Source organism: Athene noctua, chromosome 6 (genome assembly GCF_965140245.1).
Source record: "Athene noctua chromosome 6, bAthNoc1.hap1.1, whole genome shotgun sequence".
Classification (NCBI taxonomy): Eukaryota; Metazoa; Chordata; class Aves; order Strigiformes; family Strigidae; genus Athene; species Athene noctua.
The window spans coordinates 16118706-16136315 of NC_134042.1; the positions used below are offsets into that span (position 1 = coordinate 16118706).

Consider the following 17610-nt stretch of genomic DNA (forward strand, 5'->3'; position numbering starts at 1 on the left):
CACCGGCCCGTCCTCCGCATCCCCGGCCGCAGCGGGCGCCCCTGGGGGTGCAGAGGGGCGGGGAGGGGGACGGCCTCGCCAGGAGCAGAGCGCGGCGGCGGCGGCGGCGGCTCCGCTCCCTCCTCCCCGGCCGCCCCGGCACCCGGGGCAGAGCGCTGCCCGCCCCACCTGCCCCGCCGCCGAGCCCCAGGAGGGGTTAAAAGCCCGGGGCGGGTGATGTCAGTTCCTGCGCTGCTCGGGAGGGCTGGCTCTGATATCCGAGCCGGGCGCTCCCGCTCGAAGGGAAACGGAGAGAGAATGGGAAAGTTCTGAATGGGAGGGGAGCCGCGCCGGGCACCTGCCTGCCCGCCCGCCCCGAGGGCCGGCGCCGCCGCGCTGCGCGGGGCCAGGAGCCACCGGCCGCGCCTGACGCCGCCCCGCTCCGCCAAGGTGAGCGCGGGCGGGGAGGCGGCCCGGGCCCCCTCCTGCTGCCCCGGGGAGCTGTCTCGGGTGGGGAGAGGGCGGTTGGGGGCTTCGGAGGACTGGGGTGGGCTATCGTAGCCTTTCTGCCCCCTCTTTTCTTTCTTCGGGGTGGCGGTGAGGGGACTGCCGGGAGCGTGCTGGGGCTGGTGGGGTGTCAGCTCTGACAGTTGGGGCTCGCTGCTTAAAATAAACAGGTTTGCCTTCGGGTCTGGGACTTTGGTCCCTGAAGCTGCGTGGAGGAGGTGGGGGGAGGAACGGCCGCAGGAGGGGGAAATGCAGCCCAAGAGTAAATGTGAATCAGTGCTGCGCTCTCCCCTTGTCTGTCTGGGACGTCTGGGTGTGCGGGGCAAGACCTCTGGGAGCAAAATGGCAAAACCGGGAGCCCTCTTCCTGCCTTCTGGCACTTCTACTATTCAGGCCACCTGCACTGATGTAGAGGTTTGGTTTTTTTTTTTTTTTTTTTTGTTTGTTTGTTTGTTTGTTTGTTTGTTTGTTTTGTTGTTGTTTTGGTTTGGTTTTATTTTTATTTTTTTTTTTACCCCGTGGCTCTCGCCAAGCCTTGCCCTTCCCACAGCTTGTCACGTTATTTTTTTCCCCGTGCTCCGCACATCCCAGGCGGCATTTGTGAATGGGAAATGACCGTGTGTCTGAACAATTCCGATGGCCTCAGGGTTAAAAATCTGGGGGGTGCAACTGGTTATGAAGTGGAAAATGAGGTGACTGGCGGCAGGGACTTGATTAATAGTATGGGCTTTCACACTGAGTTTTGATCATCGCCCATACTGCTGGCCCTCTGGGTGTTGATGCAGAGATGTGGGAGGAAATCTCACTCCCTTCATGTGTTACATTTATCACATTTCTACTGATTCCTTTTGTAGTCAGATGGTAGCTGGAAGTTAGACCAGTATTCAGCTCTGGCACTCAGGCAGGGTCTGGTGCATTTTACTGGCAGGTGCTAAGAACTGCACTCCTGTGCTGACTGAATCCCGTCTAACAGCCTGGGTAAATGGATTCCCGAGCTGAGGAGACACTCGCATTGGAAACACGGAAATACTGGTTCACTTGTCAACTTTGTTTGCACTAAATGAACAAAGCTGCAAACGCTTTATTTGCATTTGTATCTGCGCCTAAAAGTCTTTGTGTTTAATAGCTTTTTATTCTCAGAAGGCTTTCCAGGTGGAGATACACAAAGTCTCTAAAGTGTTTTGAATTGTAGTCTGGATCCACCAATACGTGGGACATCAGCTGATTCTGATGTAAAACAAAAAAAACCCACACTGTGACATTCTGGTATTAATTTTAGCTTCATCAGAATTGAAACTGGATATGGACACCAAGTAAATATATTCATATTTAGTTTGGATATAGCATTTAGTGTCTGATCTGTCTCAATGTTGATCAAAACTTACAGATATAGTCAAAACTAGAAGTCTCATGTCTGCATTTAGCAGTTGATTCTGTCATTTTGCCCCCAATAAGTTCTAAGAACTCTGTAGTTCCTGTTATCTTCATCAGAAGTTTGATATGTAACACTGAAAATCAAGCCACTCTTTAAGAAGTGTCTGTGTGCATTTAAGAATGAAGTTTTGAAAATCTCAGCTTGTTTGAATAAAGGGGCTGCTTCCTATTTTTCGAGTTTCTAAAGTGAGAATACTACACCTGAAAGTGTCTGATTCCTAACTTCTTTATATGCCAAAGGGAAAAAAAGAACCAGGTTTATATAACCATATAAATATGGTTTATATAACCATATACTTTTTTTTATCTGATATGGAAAAGACCAATATGTGAGGGAGAGGAGGAATCAAAGAATTTAGTGGATTAAGATGGTTAAGAATTGCAAAAAAAGGCATGTGAAATGGCAGGTCCAGTAGCAAGGATTGAAAGTCTGTCTGGCAAAATTGATATTGTAATTCATAAAGTACAGATGAACTGCTTACGTTCAGGAGAATGGGAGAGATGGAATGATGTATTTAACAGTAAATGAGAATTCAGAATAAATTTGAAGTTGTAAAGAAAGTTGTAATGTAGGGGTAAATGTGAGACATTGTGATACAAAATCTTTCTCTGAAAAAGGGTAAGGTTTTTGCTAGAGAGGAAAAGCTGTAATTCTGAGCTCTGTCCTTCAGAAATCATTTGATATGATGACACATGGAGAGGTTATTAGTTTAAGTGGAGGAGATGGGGATTAATAGAAGAATCATAACACAGACAAAGAAATGACAAAAGAGAATGTGATAACACTGTGCTGAAAGGGGGGCTGTTAGAAGGCAGGTGTTTTACTGGAAGAGTTGACTGACCCAGGGATAAGGGTAAGGGTAGGATAAACTCTAACGACCCAAAGTAATATCACACATTAGAAGTAGTAATAAAGTGGGCACAAGACCTGTGAGAGCACTATTTAAAAAGAGCAGAGGAGGAGAAGATCTGGATATGCTAATCAATTGCAGTGTAACCATGGACCTGTTAAAGTTTGCAATGCTCTGTAGTACAGAGATCCTTGATCTTGTGGAGACCTGGCACAGAGCTGTGCTTTATTAATCTGTCCCAGTATCATTGTAATGGGTCCCCTGCAAAGCCAGAGCCAGCTGAGATGCCTCTGCTCCAGTTGTGTTGGCTTGTCTGTGAATGTTGACCACCAGTGTAATGTGGTTGTAAAAAAGGCAAATGCAATCAGGTGAGGTATTCCCTGGGAGAGTGGAAAGTACTGAATGCCTTTACACAAGGCTTTGGAGAAGCTGCATGCTGCTTTTCAGATGCTGTTGTGGTTACCTGTGTGTGTGAAGGGGAGTGAGAAAGATGGAAATCCAGTTATTTTATATGATGTCCACTGAAGCTGGAACAGGTGCAAAGGGCAAGTGGTGAGCTTTTCTGATGAGTCTAAGAGCCCCTTATCTTAACCCTTGCAGAATGAGGTCTTTAAGGAGAAGCTTTTGACATCTATAAATATCCCAAGGGGTAAATAGGAGGGAGGGAAAATATTAGCTAAGCTAAAAGGCAATAATCTACAAGAATGGACAGATACAAGCTGGTTATGATTATATTTATGCTAGTAATTAGAAGGCAGCTCGTTAGATGGGTGAGGTTCTAGAACAACAGGAATAGTGGGAGCAAAACTGCCTGCACAGTTCTAGGGTAGGGCTGTGTTCATTTATGAAAGAGATTATTTGATGCAGTTGTCTACAGTGAGAAGGAACCATACTTAATAGTTCAGGACATCTATCCCAGTCTTAGACTTCCTATTGAAAATGGGGTATTTTAGTTCAACCAGTAGTTATGGACAGTATGAGGAAGTTACTCTTGCTCTGGCATAAGCTGTGTGGTAAATCAGATTAATTTTACTTTGTTCCACTAGAGTTTATCCCATTCATTTGTATGTCCTCTTTGGGCTTAAACTCATGAATAAAGACTAAAATCTCTTTATACCTGTATGAAAGAGAACAGAATGTCATCTGAGAGCTGAATTACTGTGTCCAGAACAGCGTTAGCTGTCAACAAACTTAATTGTGTTGTAGGATCCTTCCATGACTTAGTGCACTCTCTCGGCTTAAGAAAGACTGATAGCACTACCTTAGAGGGAAACCCTACAATGTTGTGAAGTATGCCAAAGGTAACCTGGTTCAGTGCCTGACAAGGAGCTGGGGCTAGAGATTAATTAGATTGATCTGTTGGACTGTGCCGTGGAAAAGGATGGCCTCTGTATTTCTGTAAAGCTGTAGGTCTGCTGCTTGTACAATACTGGTCGTCTTATCAGAGAGTGTTTTCGGTGGTGCAGTACAGGACATGAGTGTGCCTTTTCTTTGTTTTCCTTTAACCTACCTTCTGACCTGGAATAGTATTTTGCATTTTACTGGAAAGGCAGGCAACTTTTCCTGCTGCCTGGAAAACTTTCTATTACTGAGCAAAGCAACCTGTATATAAAATAACCCACAGGTCATGTTTGTAGCTAAAGAGTATAAAATGTGTTTTACTTAACTCAGCACAGCAGGGATATAGCTGGATAGAGGGGTTTGTGTTATGTATATTCATGCTATTATGTATACTTAAGGTAACATGAATCTCAGGTCTCTTATGTGCAAAATATGAGCCAGCTGTCCTGGCAAGTTGGTACAACTAGAGGGATATCTTAAGCTTTCCCACCCTGCAAAGGCAGATGTAAGGGCAGTGAGGCTGAGTGACTTCACTGCTCTCTCCCAAGTCTTGATATGTTACTTTGGTCCCAGTTCAGGAAAGCACCAAGTTTGCCTGTGAGCAGGTGAGAAGTTCCTTTAATGTGTGGATTTCAGTGTTTTGATGAAGCTGATGAACTAATAATTGTTCTGGCATTGTAAAAAATTGTTATTGTAGGGTAATACAGCTGGCTGCTGGACTGCACACACTGGGTTGATAGTAGAAACCTTTTTGTGAGCATTCACAAATGCCAGAATTTGGTTAAGGACACTTATTACTTACATTTTCCGTATCTTTTACGATGAGCACAAAATATCTGAAATGTCTAAACAGTTACTGAGTAAGAAATATACCTTCAAAAACCAGAGCTTTTTCCACTTTGTGGAGTTGTGTGTATCTCTTGATATCTACAAGGACTTCAGTAGACCTGCATGTTTTGTCTTCAGCCCTGGTTTATTCCTGGCTGGGATCTCTTTGTGTTTTAACAAGAGACATTGTTTAGATACTGTGGTACAGCTGCTTTTCTACTCTTGTTGTGGAGAGACTATATCAAGCAATTAGGGACTGGGAACACGGTTGCTTCATACATTGCATCCTCTTAACACAGTTTGTATGAGAGAATAAGGCACTGGTGCCCCAAATTAATAATGGGTGTGTGACTTCCATTACATTTGAGAGGTTTTAGAGACTTGAGAGTTTACAGACATACTGGTACAAAGGAGGCAGGAGTAAAAATACGCCTAGTCTATAGGTAGATGCTGAGCAAGGCTGTAAGGATGACAGTAAGGCTGCTTGTGGAATATACGGTATGATGCACTAGTAAATTATTTACTTGCTCTAAAGGTAAAAGTTTATTTGAATATTTATCTGTTATCCATTAAAAGTGACCTCTGGCAGAGGGCAGTATCAATAACTTGGGGTAGTACCATTTTGTCTTCTGCTTGCAGAAGAAATGGCCTTTGTTACCAGCCCTGTAAGATGGGCCAGGGAAAACTAGGCACAAAGGGTGAAAAGTTTGCCTGTCTAAAATTGCATATTTTTTTTCCATTCTCTTCTTTAGGATTTTTAGAGCACCTTAGATGACATCCCATCCCAAATGGATGTTTAACTTCACAATGGCAGAACTCACAGTAGAGAATGGCAGTTGTATGGACTGGCAAAAGCGATGCCTTGCATTGGAGTCCCAGCTCTTCAAATTCCGCTTGCAGGCAAGCAAGATCCGAGAGCTGTTAGCTGAGAAGGTGAGGCAGTGATGGCTTCTTCTACTCTGCACTGAGTTATGTCATGAAAGCAAAAAAAATCCCGAAATGCTGAGCTATCCAATGAAACTGTTACTTGCAGAAAGGATCTCTTCCTTGATTACAGTATGTCATTGCACGCTGCTTAACACATGCGATAGAGATGTGCTTGTCAGTGGTGTAAAGTGACATTAGTGAAAATAAGAGTTTGGCCTTCTTTACAGGAAAATCACCAGGTATTTGGACTCTGCTGGAAAACACTACCAGAAAGATTCTGGATGTCTAAAGTGACCGAAGCAGCTGCAGAGGAAAGATTTTTGATAAGAACAGCAGGATCAGGACTTGGCTGGCAATAGAAAGGTTTATGGGAGTGCAAGTTATGCTGTGATGTTAGAAGACTGGACAGGGGTACATGTACTGCCGTAGTTAGAATAACACTGCATATCCAGTCAAAAGGTTCTGGGAATACTGCAGAACAGCACCAAGATACTTTTAAGATGTGGGTTTTAGAAACTTGCATGACATCTGTGGTTTTAGAGACATCTAATCTCTTTCAAGTGCATTAAGTGAACTTGTTTGCATCCTAGGGTAGAGGACGGACAAAGATTTGAGGGGTTTGGGTTTTTTTATTTCCATCATGCTGTGGATTTCTGGTGTTTTTTCTTTACCTTAAATTGAGTTATTTTTCAATTTGAATCAAAGCTTTTTCACAAACTTAATTTGCATAAAATCCAAGTTTATAGGTTGCTGTGGGTTTCCTTCTTTGTTACAAAATGTGACTTGCATTACCACAGTCCAGTCCAAGATTGCTCAGATATTCAGTTACTATTGGAAAGCGAGAACAGTTTCTTTCAGTCATAGTTTGCTAATGAAGCTGAAATCTTTACAACTGACTGTAGTTTCCTCCAAATGCTTTTAAGCTGTACCTGATGACAGATATGTTCTAAACTCACTTTTGCTCCATTTTGAATTATGTAACTTTTATGTGTATATTCTTGTTTGTTGGTTTTGGATGTGAAAACATCCAAATGACATCTACTTCAGAGTGAAGCAATTCTCATCCTTGCTTTCACTGTATTTGTGTTTCCACTAATGCTGTGTAGTGCATGAGGCATTCATTTCCACCTTTCATTTTTAAGAAATTATGCAGTTCTAAGCACCTTTTTCATCTTTCCAAGGTAGCTTCTGAGATGGACCTTAGTGATTACTTACCTTGGAAAATATTGAAAGTAGCTGTAAAGTCTACTTAGAAAAAGGCACGTTAAAATAAGTCATGTAGAGACGTGGCACAGGTCTGGTAAAGACAACCAGTACTCATGTGCAGTACTCTGCTGCATTACGGGATCTGGGTCCTTGTGATTAATTAGTTTCTGCTTTGAGAAATTCCCTGACTGACCCCATGCAAAACAAAGAAACCCACCTATCAGACTTTCTTTCTGGAGAACAGGCTTGTCAGAGATGTTTTAATTATCCTGCTGGGGAGGTTTGTGGGCCATGGCAGAGAAGCTTCATCTGCTTCAGGGGGCTCCTCAAGGAAGGGGCCTGAGTGCCATTAATCCAGCCTTTCAGTCAATGAGATGTTCCCTTTGTTAAGATTAAGGAGCAGCTTGGTTCAGTGATCAGGTTACTTTGTAACTACTTGTACAGTGCTGTTGTAGGCTTACTTGAAGGGTCAGAGAGGCAGCAGGTCTGTGGTTCCCCTCTCTGAATGTCATGTGGGAAGGGGAGAGCCTCAGGGACTGTGGGGCAGCTCTGGCAGGCTCTCCTGACATAGGTGGACTTGAGACACCAGAGCAGGTGCTCAGCACCCCATGCTCATGCTGAGCACTGCTGTTGGAAGTGTTCTGAGCCTCGGGTTCCTGGCTGCTCTGCAACAGCTTGCTCAGAGACCCTCCTTCCCTCCTCCTCAGTTGCCACAGGGCTTCCCAGGAGTCACAGCAACAGGCTCCTGTCCACCCTTCTCCCCCACAGGTGGATGATGATGCAGAAGTGAAGGAGGCACATGCTTTGTGCATAGTGATGCCAGCTTCAGAGATTTTTATCATAGATTTTGTAGCAACTGTGATTTTTAAATTTCTTTTCTTACAGTTCTATCTGTGAGATTCAGACTTACTTTAAAGAGTACTTCATTTTCAAAAAGGCTTGGTGGAGGGGGGGTTAGGCAGAAGATCTTGAAAAATGTGAAGTGGGCACAGTTCGAAGCTGTGTGGCCAGCCTGTGATGACCGTTGCCCCTGAGATCCTCTGATACGGTTTGCAGCAACAGGAAAATGTAAAAAAACAAAAACAAAAAAACAAAACCAAAATGGCTTTGCAAGTGAAAGCGAAGAACAATGTTAATGGTGTGATACTTGCTCACCAGCTAGGTTGTCTTAGGAGTCTGGAAGCTACTGATTAAAAGGCTTGGAAAACTGATGTCCCACATTTTAAATTAGTCTTTATAACCAATCTTATGATTTTAAGGCAGATTTTACTATTTTAACCCACAAAAGAACCCCAGCCATTCATGCCTGGCACTGGTAGTACAATGTGTGCTAACAGTTTAAATACTTCAGATTTTAAAAATCCGCTTAGATTGAATAATCTAGATCGCTGTTCAGAACATCAGGAATTTAAAACCCAGCAGTTTAACTGCCAGTGCCCTAGTTCACGTGTTGTGAACCTCCATGTCGGTAGCTCGGTCTCAGCTACTGAACAGTGCTGCTCAAGCTGTGCAGAGCCTGGCTGTGGGTTGACATGGCAGAGGGAGCCCAGGCCCTGGCCTCCCAGGTAAAGCTCTGCCATCATGCTGGAGCCCCGCAGGGCATGAGACCTCTGGGTCCTGCCTTGTTGTGGACATCAGCAGGGATCTGGTCTCTTTGGAAACAGGCAGTTGTTTCCACTCTGACTTTCTTGTACACGCACAAAGAAAGGGATACTCCTCTTGGTGACATAGTAGGCTGTTGTCTTGGCAGCAAGATGACCTGGTTAGGAGTGAGCTCTGGAAGAGAACAGCAGGAGGAAAATGAGGCTGAGACATGCAGCAACTTTTTTCACTCAATTTTATTTAGTGTGTTCTGAGCCGTCGGGAGAGGAAAAGCCTGTGTGAATGGTTGATAGGAGGATCTTCTGCAGCTTTTAGAAGAGCCATCTGGGTAGCTTTTAACCTGCTTCTGTCATCCTTCAATAAACAATAAACATTTGGAAAAAACTTCTTTTGTCTCATGCAAGCATGGCTATACAACTGGGCCTGCTTCTCTCCATGCAAGTTGTCTGGGCTAATGTTTGGGAGAAGAGTTACTTGAATTTGGCTTGGTCACTAAGGTTTGGGGTTTTTATGTGACCTGGGTCAAGTTGCTTAGTAGCATTTGTCAAATTATAAAGCATTTTGAATGAAAGGACCCACATAAATACTAAGCATTATTATTAATTCATTGGGGGATTTGAAAGAGCCTTGCAAGCATGGATGTATTAAATCTGAATGTGCTTCAGTGAGACAGCTGACACCGGGGATGGTTGAAGTAATAATTTTGTGTACATGAGAAACACAGAAGCTATTTAACAGTTCATAGTAGGACAACCCAATACTACAGGAAGTAAAGAAAAGTACAAGTTCATTTAAGGCTATGGAGGGAATTAGGGTGACAAAAATAATTTATTTGGCTGGAACTTAGCCAGGTCACCCTGCTTGCACAAGAAGTTTCATAACTCTTTAGCGATCAGGAATGGTCCCAACATGCATTCTCTGTCCCGATCAGGTTCCAGGACTGCTAGCAATGCAAAGCAAACTGTCATGAGGCTGGGACAACAAAGAGTTTTTCAGTCAGAATGGTACTATCTTATTAAAATAATTTGAGTCTTTCATAGAGATCGCTCACCTTGTGGAGGATTGAATTATTAGTCAAAGAGGACAGCCTTTGGGAAAAGGCCCAGAGATTCATCTAAAATCTGCACTGCGAATGCAGACCCTGTCAGTTTATCTGAAAACTAGCAGAGGCTGTTGTTTTTGACAGTAGCTTCAGAGTCAGTCTTTGTTTCACAAGGTGTATTATGTCTCCAGTTAGCATCTGTCTTTCACCAGTATATTTTGCTGCTACCTGTCTGTGGTGATGACTACCCAGAGACTAATAGATAAATGCATGGGTTGATGACTGTTCCTAATGGACACAGGCTCATGTCGCAACACAGATCACTGCTGTCAGTGTTAGACTACCTTGAGCTCAGTCTCTACCAAGACTTGGAGACTGGGTCTTCACTTGGAGCAGCTTTGACTCTCTATGCAGTCTTCTGTGGTATATCTCTTCCTCTGCCAAGGATGTCTTCTTGATTTGGATATTAAGCTCCATAGACTGTGGTGTCCTTGTTTGCTTTTTCAGGGAGAAATCCTGAGAGGTATCATGCTAAATGTGGCACTTTCAGATCTTCATGTTTTGAATTTGTTATGGCATGGCTTTTTTAGTTACATGACCATTGAGATGTCTACATATATGTACCTTTCTGATATGTCTGTTAATAGGTGGCAGTCTGCTGTTACGATCAACATGTATGTATGAAAAGGGCAGTTGTCTTACTGCCATCTGAAGGAAGGGAAGACAAAGGAGTGCTGTCATGCCCATTCTGGATGATCAACCCAAGTGGAGTAAATCCCATTTTCAGAAGTATTGGTTTGCCCCTCATAGTGACCAACCTGAATACTTGGCTCTGGTGCTTTATCAAGAATCATAAAATGCACTGGAGAGAAAAGGAGTTCAGTTCCCCTTATAGATTTTCTGCTTGAAGCACAAGTCTTTTAGTCTTCTGAAACTGCTTCCGTGTCATTCCTTCCTTAGTAAAACATTTCTTCATCAGTAAAACAAATAAATGCTGGAAATTCTGTGAAGTATTTCTCAAATTTTGCAGCTTAGTGGATGAAAAGTCTCTGTGACTTCATATTACATCTGACTTCAGCTTAAATCTGAGACCCATTGAAGCAGGGCAGGCAGAAGAAGATGGCCTTGCCAGCACTGAATGAGATCCTTAGTTGCAATTAAAAAAAAAAAAGTCTGGGCTTGAGTGGTAAATTGTTAGGTACATCTGCATTTCACTAAGAATGAAGTGGTGTATATACATTTAGAATAAAATTCTATTTGGTGTCCTTTGACTTCAATAGCAGCAATGCTCAGATAAAGAATCACAGAACTGTCAGTTTGCAAAGCTCTTTAAAATGCAAAGAAGCATAGGAAAATTAAGATAATTGTTAATCTTGTCACTTATGAGCCTATGCTGCTTTTGAAACCAAGGCAAAGTATTCATTGGTTATAAGGTGGCATCGTAGAGAACCTGCTGTGAGCTTTCCAAGATGTATTCATTTTTATTTACCATTGTGACTGAATCCTATCTCAAATAAAACTAAGAAAGAATGGCATGCTGTAGATGGGCTTCTTACAGGGACAGCCCATGGTGTGTAAATTGTAGAGACAGTGTCAAGACTTTGGGACTATTCCCTTGACCTGTGTAATGAATGATAAAGCTCACTAATGAGAAAGCAGTTCTGGTAAATTTGAAGTAGGGCAGAAGACTGGAAAAGGTCAAAGGCTTTTTTTTTCCTTGGTCAAAGCTGTCCAGTTAACCCAAAAGATGCCAAAGGTCTGTAGACCTGCACACAAAATGGAAGATTCCTGAGTAAAACGTGTGAACTTCCAGGGGACGTTAATTTCTTTTCTTTCTTTCTTTCCTCCTCTCCCCTCTTTCTCTTCTGGCTCTGAAGATGCAAGAATTGGAACAGAGAGTGATAGAAGCAGAGCAAAGAGCTGAGGATGCAGAGAAACAGGTAAGAGATTCTCTTATGGTTGCTCTGGTACAAGCCCAGCAGTAAATTCCCTCCAGTCTAGGATACAGACAGCACTCTGCAGTGCTGTGCACTGCTAGGGAAACACTGATTTGCAGTGCTGAGTGGATTTTTCTGGTCTACTTCCCAGTCTCTGAGCCTGAGCAATGAATAGGTGCCTAAACAGGTTCAACCCTAAGTGAAAACCAGCACCTTGTCTGCCTCTCAGCTTCACAGCCTTTACTCCCTCATCTGTGATAGGCATGCTTGGTTATGGAAAAGGAAGGGGATGTTGTACCTCAGGATTAAAGCGCAGAGATAGAGCTGCCTGCCAGGTCCTCAGAAAACAAATACTTAAGAGTACTGGTAAGGACTTGTCTACAAGTAGAGAAGGTTCTGCAGAAGAAGTAAGGGTGTGTCTGCAAAATCTATCAGTTGTTTTGGACTTTCTTTTTAGTAATTGCTGCTCCTGCTTAGGAGCCCATGGAGAATAGCAGTAAGAGCTGGATTCGTTGCATATTACTGTAACCATCTAAAAATTAAGTATGTTGTCTAAGTTAGTCCTTCTATGCTTCTTGGATAATGGAGAGGGGGAGAGGGAGATTTCAGCTTGTGAACAGGCTATGAAGAGTGATGGACCTTTGGGAAGTGGACCATCATACAGTCTGCACTGTGAGGAGTATTATAAAAACAAAAGAACCAGATAGGGCCAGAGGCTCTGAGCTCCTGCACCACTGCAGACCGCTGTAGAAGGGAAGGTTTGAAGTGAACCAGCTCCCTACAGCTGGACAAGAGCTACAGGACTGAGTGCTTAGAGATTAAAGTGCAGAACTAAAAGCTGTGCACGATGGCCAACAACAGCTGTCAAAGCTGACTTCAGTAGTGAAGGACTGAATAGACAGTGTTAGAAGTACTGGGAAACATTGTCTAGGAATCAAGAACTTGAAGTACCTGGTAAGCTATTCTGTCTGCAGAATGTACTATTCCACACCAGTTTGATTTTGACATCAAGACATTTTTCTGACCAGCTTTAATATAGGAAAGATGCTATGTCTAGTCACTGTGCTGTTGGCCTCTACAGTAGATCAGCAACCAAGAACAGGAGTTGTTCTTGAGAGCAGTATCAGGAAGTCCACACCCAGCCAAGACAGGCAAAGGTAATGTTGTCACTGTGACAACACTGGCAGGAAATAGTTATTGCCACACGCCAATGAAGGAGATTACATGCTGGCAGACACCTCAATGACCGGAGTAGCGTGTCCATGATATGGTAAGATGCAATGACAGCAAGGGAGCAGATAGAGAGCAAGTCAAATCCAGGTCAAAGAATGGGTCAGAAAGGGAGAACTTGTCTGGGAAAGTGTAGGAGAAATGAGGGTTGCCTTCATTATCCTACTACCGGCAGGTCCTGCAAACTAGCAGCCCTCAAAGTTTGTTTTTCCAGCAAACGTTATCCACATCCAGAGATAAGTGTTCCTAGAGAAATACTTCATTGTTACCTGACAGCCTGAAGAAGTGACAGCATAGGAGTAGGACCATTCCTTTCCACTAACAAGTATATTCACCATGAATGAGAAGCAGCTGACAAATGAGAGGGCTCTGCATCAAGTGCAAAATCCCTTGTTATCTTTCTCTCCAGGAGTCTGGGGGGGGTTGGATTTGTTAATTCAATGGGCTCCCTGTAGCTGCCAACCTCAATTAAGGAAATCACATGTTTGCAGTCCCCTCTCTGAGCCTCTATCACAGAGTCAGCATTTGGGCATCAGACAGAAAGGAGGGGCCATTTCTTTTTACTATAATCACCCTAAACTCTAATGAAAACACATCCGACTCAGCAGGCTTAGTTTTCTGGCTCGGATGTTGGGTGCCTACCTTTCTGATTCAGTATGAGGAAGAAGCAGATTGCTTCTCTGCCTAATGCAGGCAGACAGGAGGACAAAACACAGCTTCTGCAAGTATATGACGTGTAGGCTGCTCAACAGAGCACGAGTAACTCTCTTGCACAGACTCTGTAAAGTGCTCAGATCATTGCCTGCATTCTGCCTTCCTGGTTCCAAATTCATGCCAAATTAATGGTATCTGGAGTTGGTTCCTTTGCAGATTTAGTGTTTCTGGAATGTGTTGGAACTGGATATTTTCCCATCATCAAATGCTGCAATTAGCAGGTTTGAGTTAAGTTGATGCAATTCCATTCACCTTTAGAAATGAAGTCTTATAATCCATTGCAAAAGGATGAAGTAATGATGAAACAGACTGGCATATCGAGAGACATAGGTTTTGAAGAAAGCAGAGAAGTTTTAAAAACTTGCTAAAAACTTGAAAGGCTTCAGCAGCAGCTAGATTTTAGTACATTGAAACTTTGTCTGTAGTGAAGGAGCATTACACTGGTGTTTCTCTGGCTGAGATGAGCAAGTGTTGGCACTGGCAGGAGCTCAAACATAGGCAAAGCTTTTTAAATATCTAACATGGTAATTCCTTAGCAGGTCTGGAAAAAACACTTGTTGGAGAGCCAGAAGCTGCCAAAACACGTCTGAGCTGGGGATAGGAGGAGGAAGGAACTTTATAGTACATTTCCCTATAGAAATCTTGATGCAAAGCATATGGCCAGGGTTTTGTGGTATATACCTTGGTAGTGAATGAGGTAAAAAGCTCACCACGATATTGCAAAAGAGGAAGATGTGGTGTACCTTGCCCATATGTCTGTGTAGACTATAATGCCTGTATGGTGTCTTTGACTAATAGTGTGCAAATATTTCACAGTCCACAATGATTTGTTCATGGTTCAGTTTGCATCTGTTACTGCTTTGGCATTACAACTGAATGGAAAATGTTCTTTTCACAAATGTGGATATAAACTTCAGTGTGACCTGAAGGTTTTGGGTTTTTTCTTTCTTTCATGACTTCAAAAATATGAAACCCACAAATATGCTCAGTTATTACCACTAAACAAGCAGCTCCTTCATTTACATTGTTTTATTTTTTTAATCTTCCTCTGATTGTCATTACAGGTCAGAGTTATGGAAGAGAAGATAAGACTAGCCAATGTGAAGACTGGTGAATCAGACAGCACTCTGCACAGGAAATACCAGGAGCTGATGGGCACAGTGCAAGGAAAGGAGGATCTTATCAACAGATTGGAGACACAGCTAGCAAAACAGGTAGAGGTATTTTCTAGAGGGACACCTGCAGCTTTCATGAGTTGGAGGGACTCTGTAATGTGTTTCAAAGGTAGAGATTATGTCTCCATTACATATTAGCGTCTTAGTTGTCTTCAGATCAGCTGTAAGATGATGCCCTGATCAGTGCATCAAGTCACATGTAGTGCATCTCTGATTTGGCATATGCTGCTTCTTGGGAAGGGACTTTTCCCAGTCTTCAGCAATCCTTTAGCATAGTTAATCTCATCAGATGTCCTCATTTATAGAAGAGCAGCTGTTTCCCAGTATGGATGGTTCTTAGTCTCTTCCATTCTCAGTTGGTGGAAGGAAGGAGCTACATCTATAGCAGGGCTTGTATTTTGGCTCTAGTAAAGGCCTTGCACTGTGGTCTTTGTAACATGAATAATCAGGTATTCTTATATCCTGCTGAGTAAATTACTTTGAAATGGAAATAGCTCATTAGAATTTTCACAAAAAACCCACCCTTTGCCATTTTTGTTACATTTTACATTTAACTAACTGGCACCTATTTCAAGGGCAAAATAGATTGATAAACTGTTTGAACTTACTCAGACCAAGTGTAATGTGGAGGTCAGGCATCAGGTCTTTGTAGTACTCTGGTTTCAGATCACTTCCCCAGGCCAGTTTGCCCAGGCAGAATGTAGATCAAGTTTCTGCATTTTGGAGGCAAAAGAAGGTGTTTGGAAGGAGCTACAATAACGATCAATGTCTGAAAGCAGCTCTTTCAGTCAAAGATGGAAGAAATTCTGATTTATCAAAAAACACGAGGTGTGATTTGATTAAAATCAACCATCACAAGTGGGGAAAAGTGTTCTGTTAGTAGAAACCGTTTTATTCTACCAACAGAAGGCAAAACAAGATTCTAGAAATTAAAGCTGAAGCTTGATAGTTTCGGACAAGAAACACTCTTTATCAGGGTCACTGGTTTAGTTTCAGAATGGGATGGGACAGTGGCAACACTGGAAGGTCATTAAGTGTCCCTGTAAGGCATCCTATTTGTTTTCACTGGGATAAGGAGAGCTGTGGAGTTCAGAGGGTTAATAAGAGAACACAGAGGTCACATCTGGACTGCACAATAGCATGGGACATAAAGAATGTCTCACTGCTTCTGGATCTTAAAGCACAATAGCTGCATCTGAGTGCTGTGCCCGAGTGAATTGGTTCTGCTTTGAGGCAGGGCTTACTAAGCTCTGTGACAATCCTGTTGTCACTAGTCTACTTTAGGACCCTAAATAAAGTCTTGGCATTGCACTTCACTGTGTAGCATAGCAATATTCTGAATCTTTTACCTCTTGGTCCCTGACCTGAGATAAGTTGAGGTCATTAGAGATTCAAAGGCATTACCCATGTGATGGGTATTCAGAGAATTATGGTAGATGTACTACATGTACCAGATCATTTCAGAACAATAGGCATGTCTAATCTGACTTCAGCAAAGGCTGGTACCTGATGATTAGGAAGACACACAGCGATACTGGAGGAGAAAAACTAAATAAATCCTCCTCTTGAAGCATCAGATTTGATTACTTTTATTTCTTTATGCTCATCTACAAATGTTACTACTACCCATAATGTTGTCAAGGTCTATTTTAAAGTCAGCAAACATATTTGAGTAAGAGCTTTTAAATGTGCAGTTTTGGTGATGAATAGTATGTGGTGATTAAAAGCAGCGTGAGGATGTTGAAAATTTCCTGCGGTCTACTGTGTATTTATATAATATTAAGGAAAACTTAAAATTGGGGAGTGGGGATGGGGACAAGCACTGACATTTTTATTACTATAATTCACAGAATCACAGAATGGTTTGGACTGGAAGGGACCTTAGAGATCACCTAGTTCCAACCCCCCTGCCATGGGCAGGGACACCTTCCCCTAGCCCAGGTTGCTCACAGCCCCGTCCAACCTGGCCTTGAGCACTGCCAGGGAGGGGGCAGCCACAGCTGCTCTGGGCAACCTGTGCCCGTGCCTCACCACCCTCACAGGGAAGAATTTCTTCCTTATATCTAATCTAAACCTACTCTCTTTCAGTTTAAAGCCATTACCCCTCGTCTTATCCCTGCACCTCCTGATCAAGAGTTCCTCCCCAGCTTTCCTGTAGCCCCGTTTAAATACTGAAAGGCCATTATAAGGTCTCCCTGGAGCCTTCTCTTCTGTAGGCTGAACACCCCCAACTCTCTCAGCCTGTCCTCACAGGGGAGGTGCTCCAGCCCCCTGATCATCTTTGTGGCCTCCTCTGGACCTGCTTGAGGAGGTCCATGTCCTTCTCATGTTGGGGGCCCCAGAGCTGGACACTGCACTGCAGGGGGGTCTTATGAGAGCAGAGTAGAGGGGGAGAATCCCCTCCCTCGATCTGTTGGCCACGCTTCTCTTGATGCAGCCCAAGATGTGGTTGGCTTTCTGGGCATTGCTGGCTCATAGTCAGTTTTCTATCCATTGATACCCCCAAGTACTTTTCCACAGGGCTACTCTCAAGCCACTTTTTGCCCAGCTTGTGCTTGGGATTGCCTTGACTGTGTTATTATTATACAAGTACTTGTTCATATCAGAAAAAAAAAAATCTGGCAGGGAAACTACCAATTGCTATCAGATATTACCTTTGTCCATTTATTTAGAGAAACCAGGGCTGAGTGTATTCCCTCTTCCTTGCTTGTGGAACTGATTTCTCCTTGTAGTTGTTTAAATCCTTACCTAGAAAGGAGACCTTTTAGTGACATTGCTTATGATGAAGCCATGCAGGAGATGAACAGAAGGCTTCAAGTGATTGTAGTATCAATCCA

The 17610-nt window shown here is 43.2% G+C and overlaps 1 protein-coding gene across 3 annotated transcripts in view; it reads left to right on the forward strand.

Moving 5' to 3' along the window:
* The first annotated feature begins 324 nt into the window (after positions 1-324).
* The window catches only part of PLEKHH1 (pleckstrin homology, MyTH4 and FERM domain containing H1), a 49953-nt gene continuing 32667 nt past the window's right edge, over positions 325-17610 (forward strand). For 2 of the 3 annotated variants that reach the window (XM_074909743.1, XM_074909742.1), the window contains exons 1-4: positions 325-429; positions 5693-5873; positions 11595-11657; positions 14663-14812. In XM_074909743.1, coding sequence (XP_074765844.1) covers positions 5712-5873; positions 11595-11657; positions 14663-14812 — 375 coding nt within the window. In that variant the 5' untranslated portion in view covers positions 325-429; positions 5693-5711. Of the gene's footprint in view, positions 430-5692; positions 5874-11594; positions 11658-14662; positions 14813-17610 lie in introns of those variants that run through there. The other variant, XM_074909741.1, reaches the window with a different exon arrangement.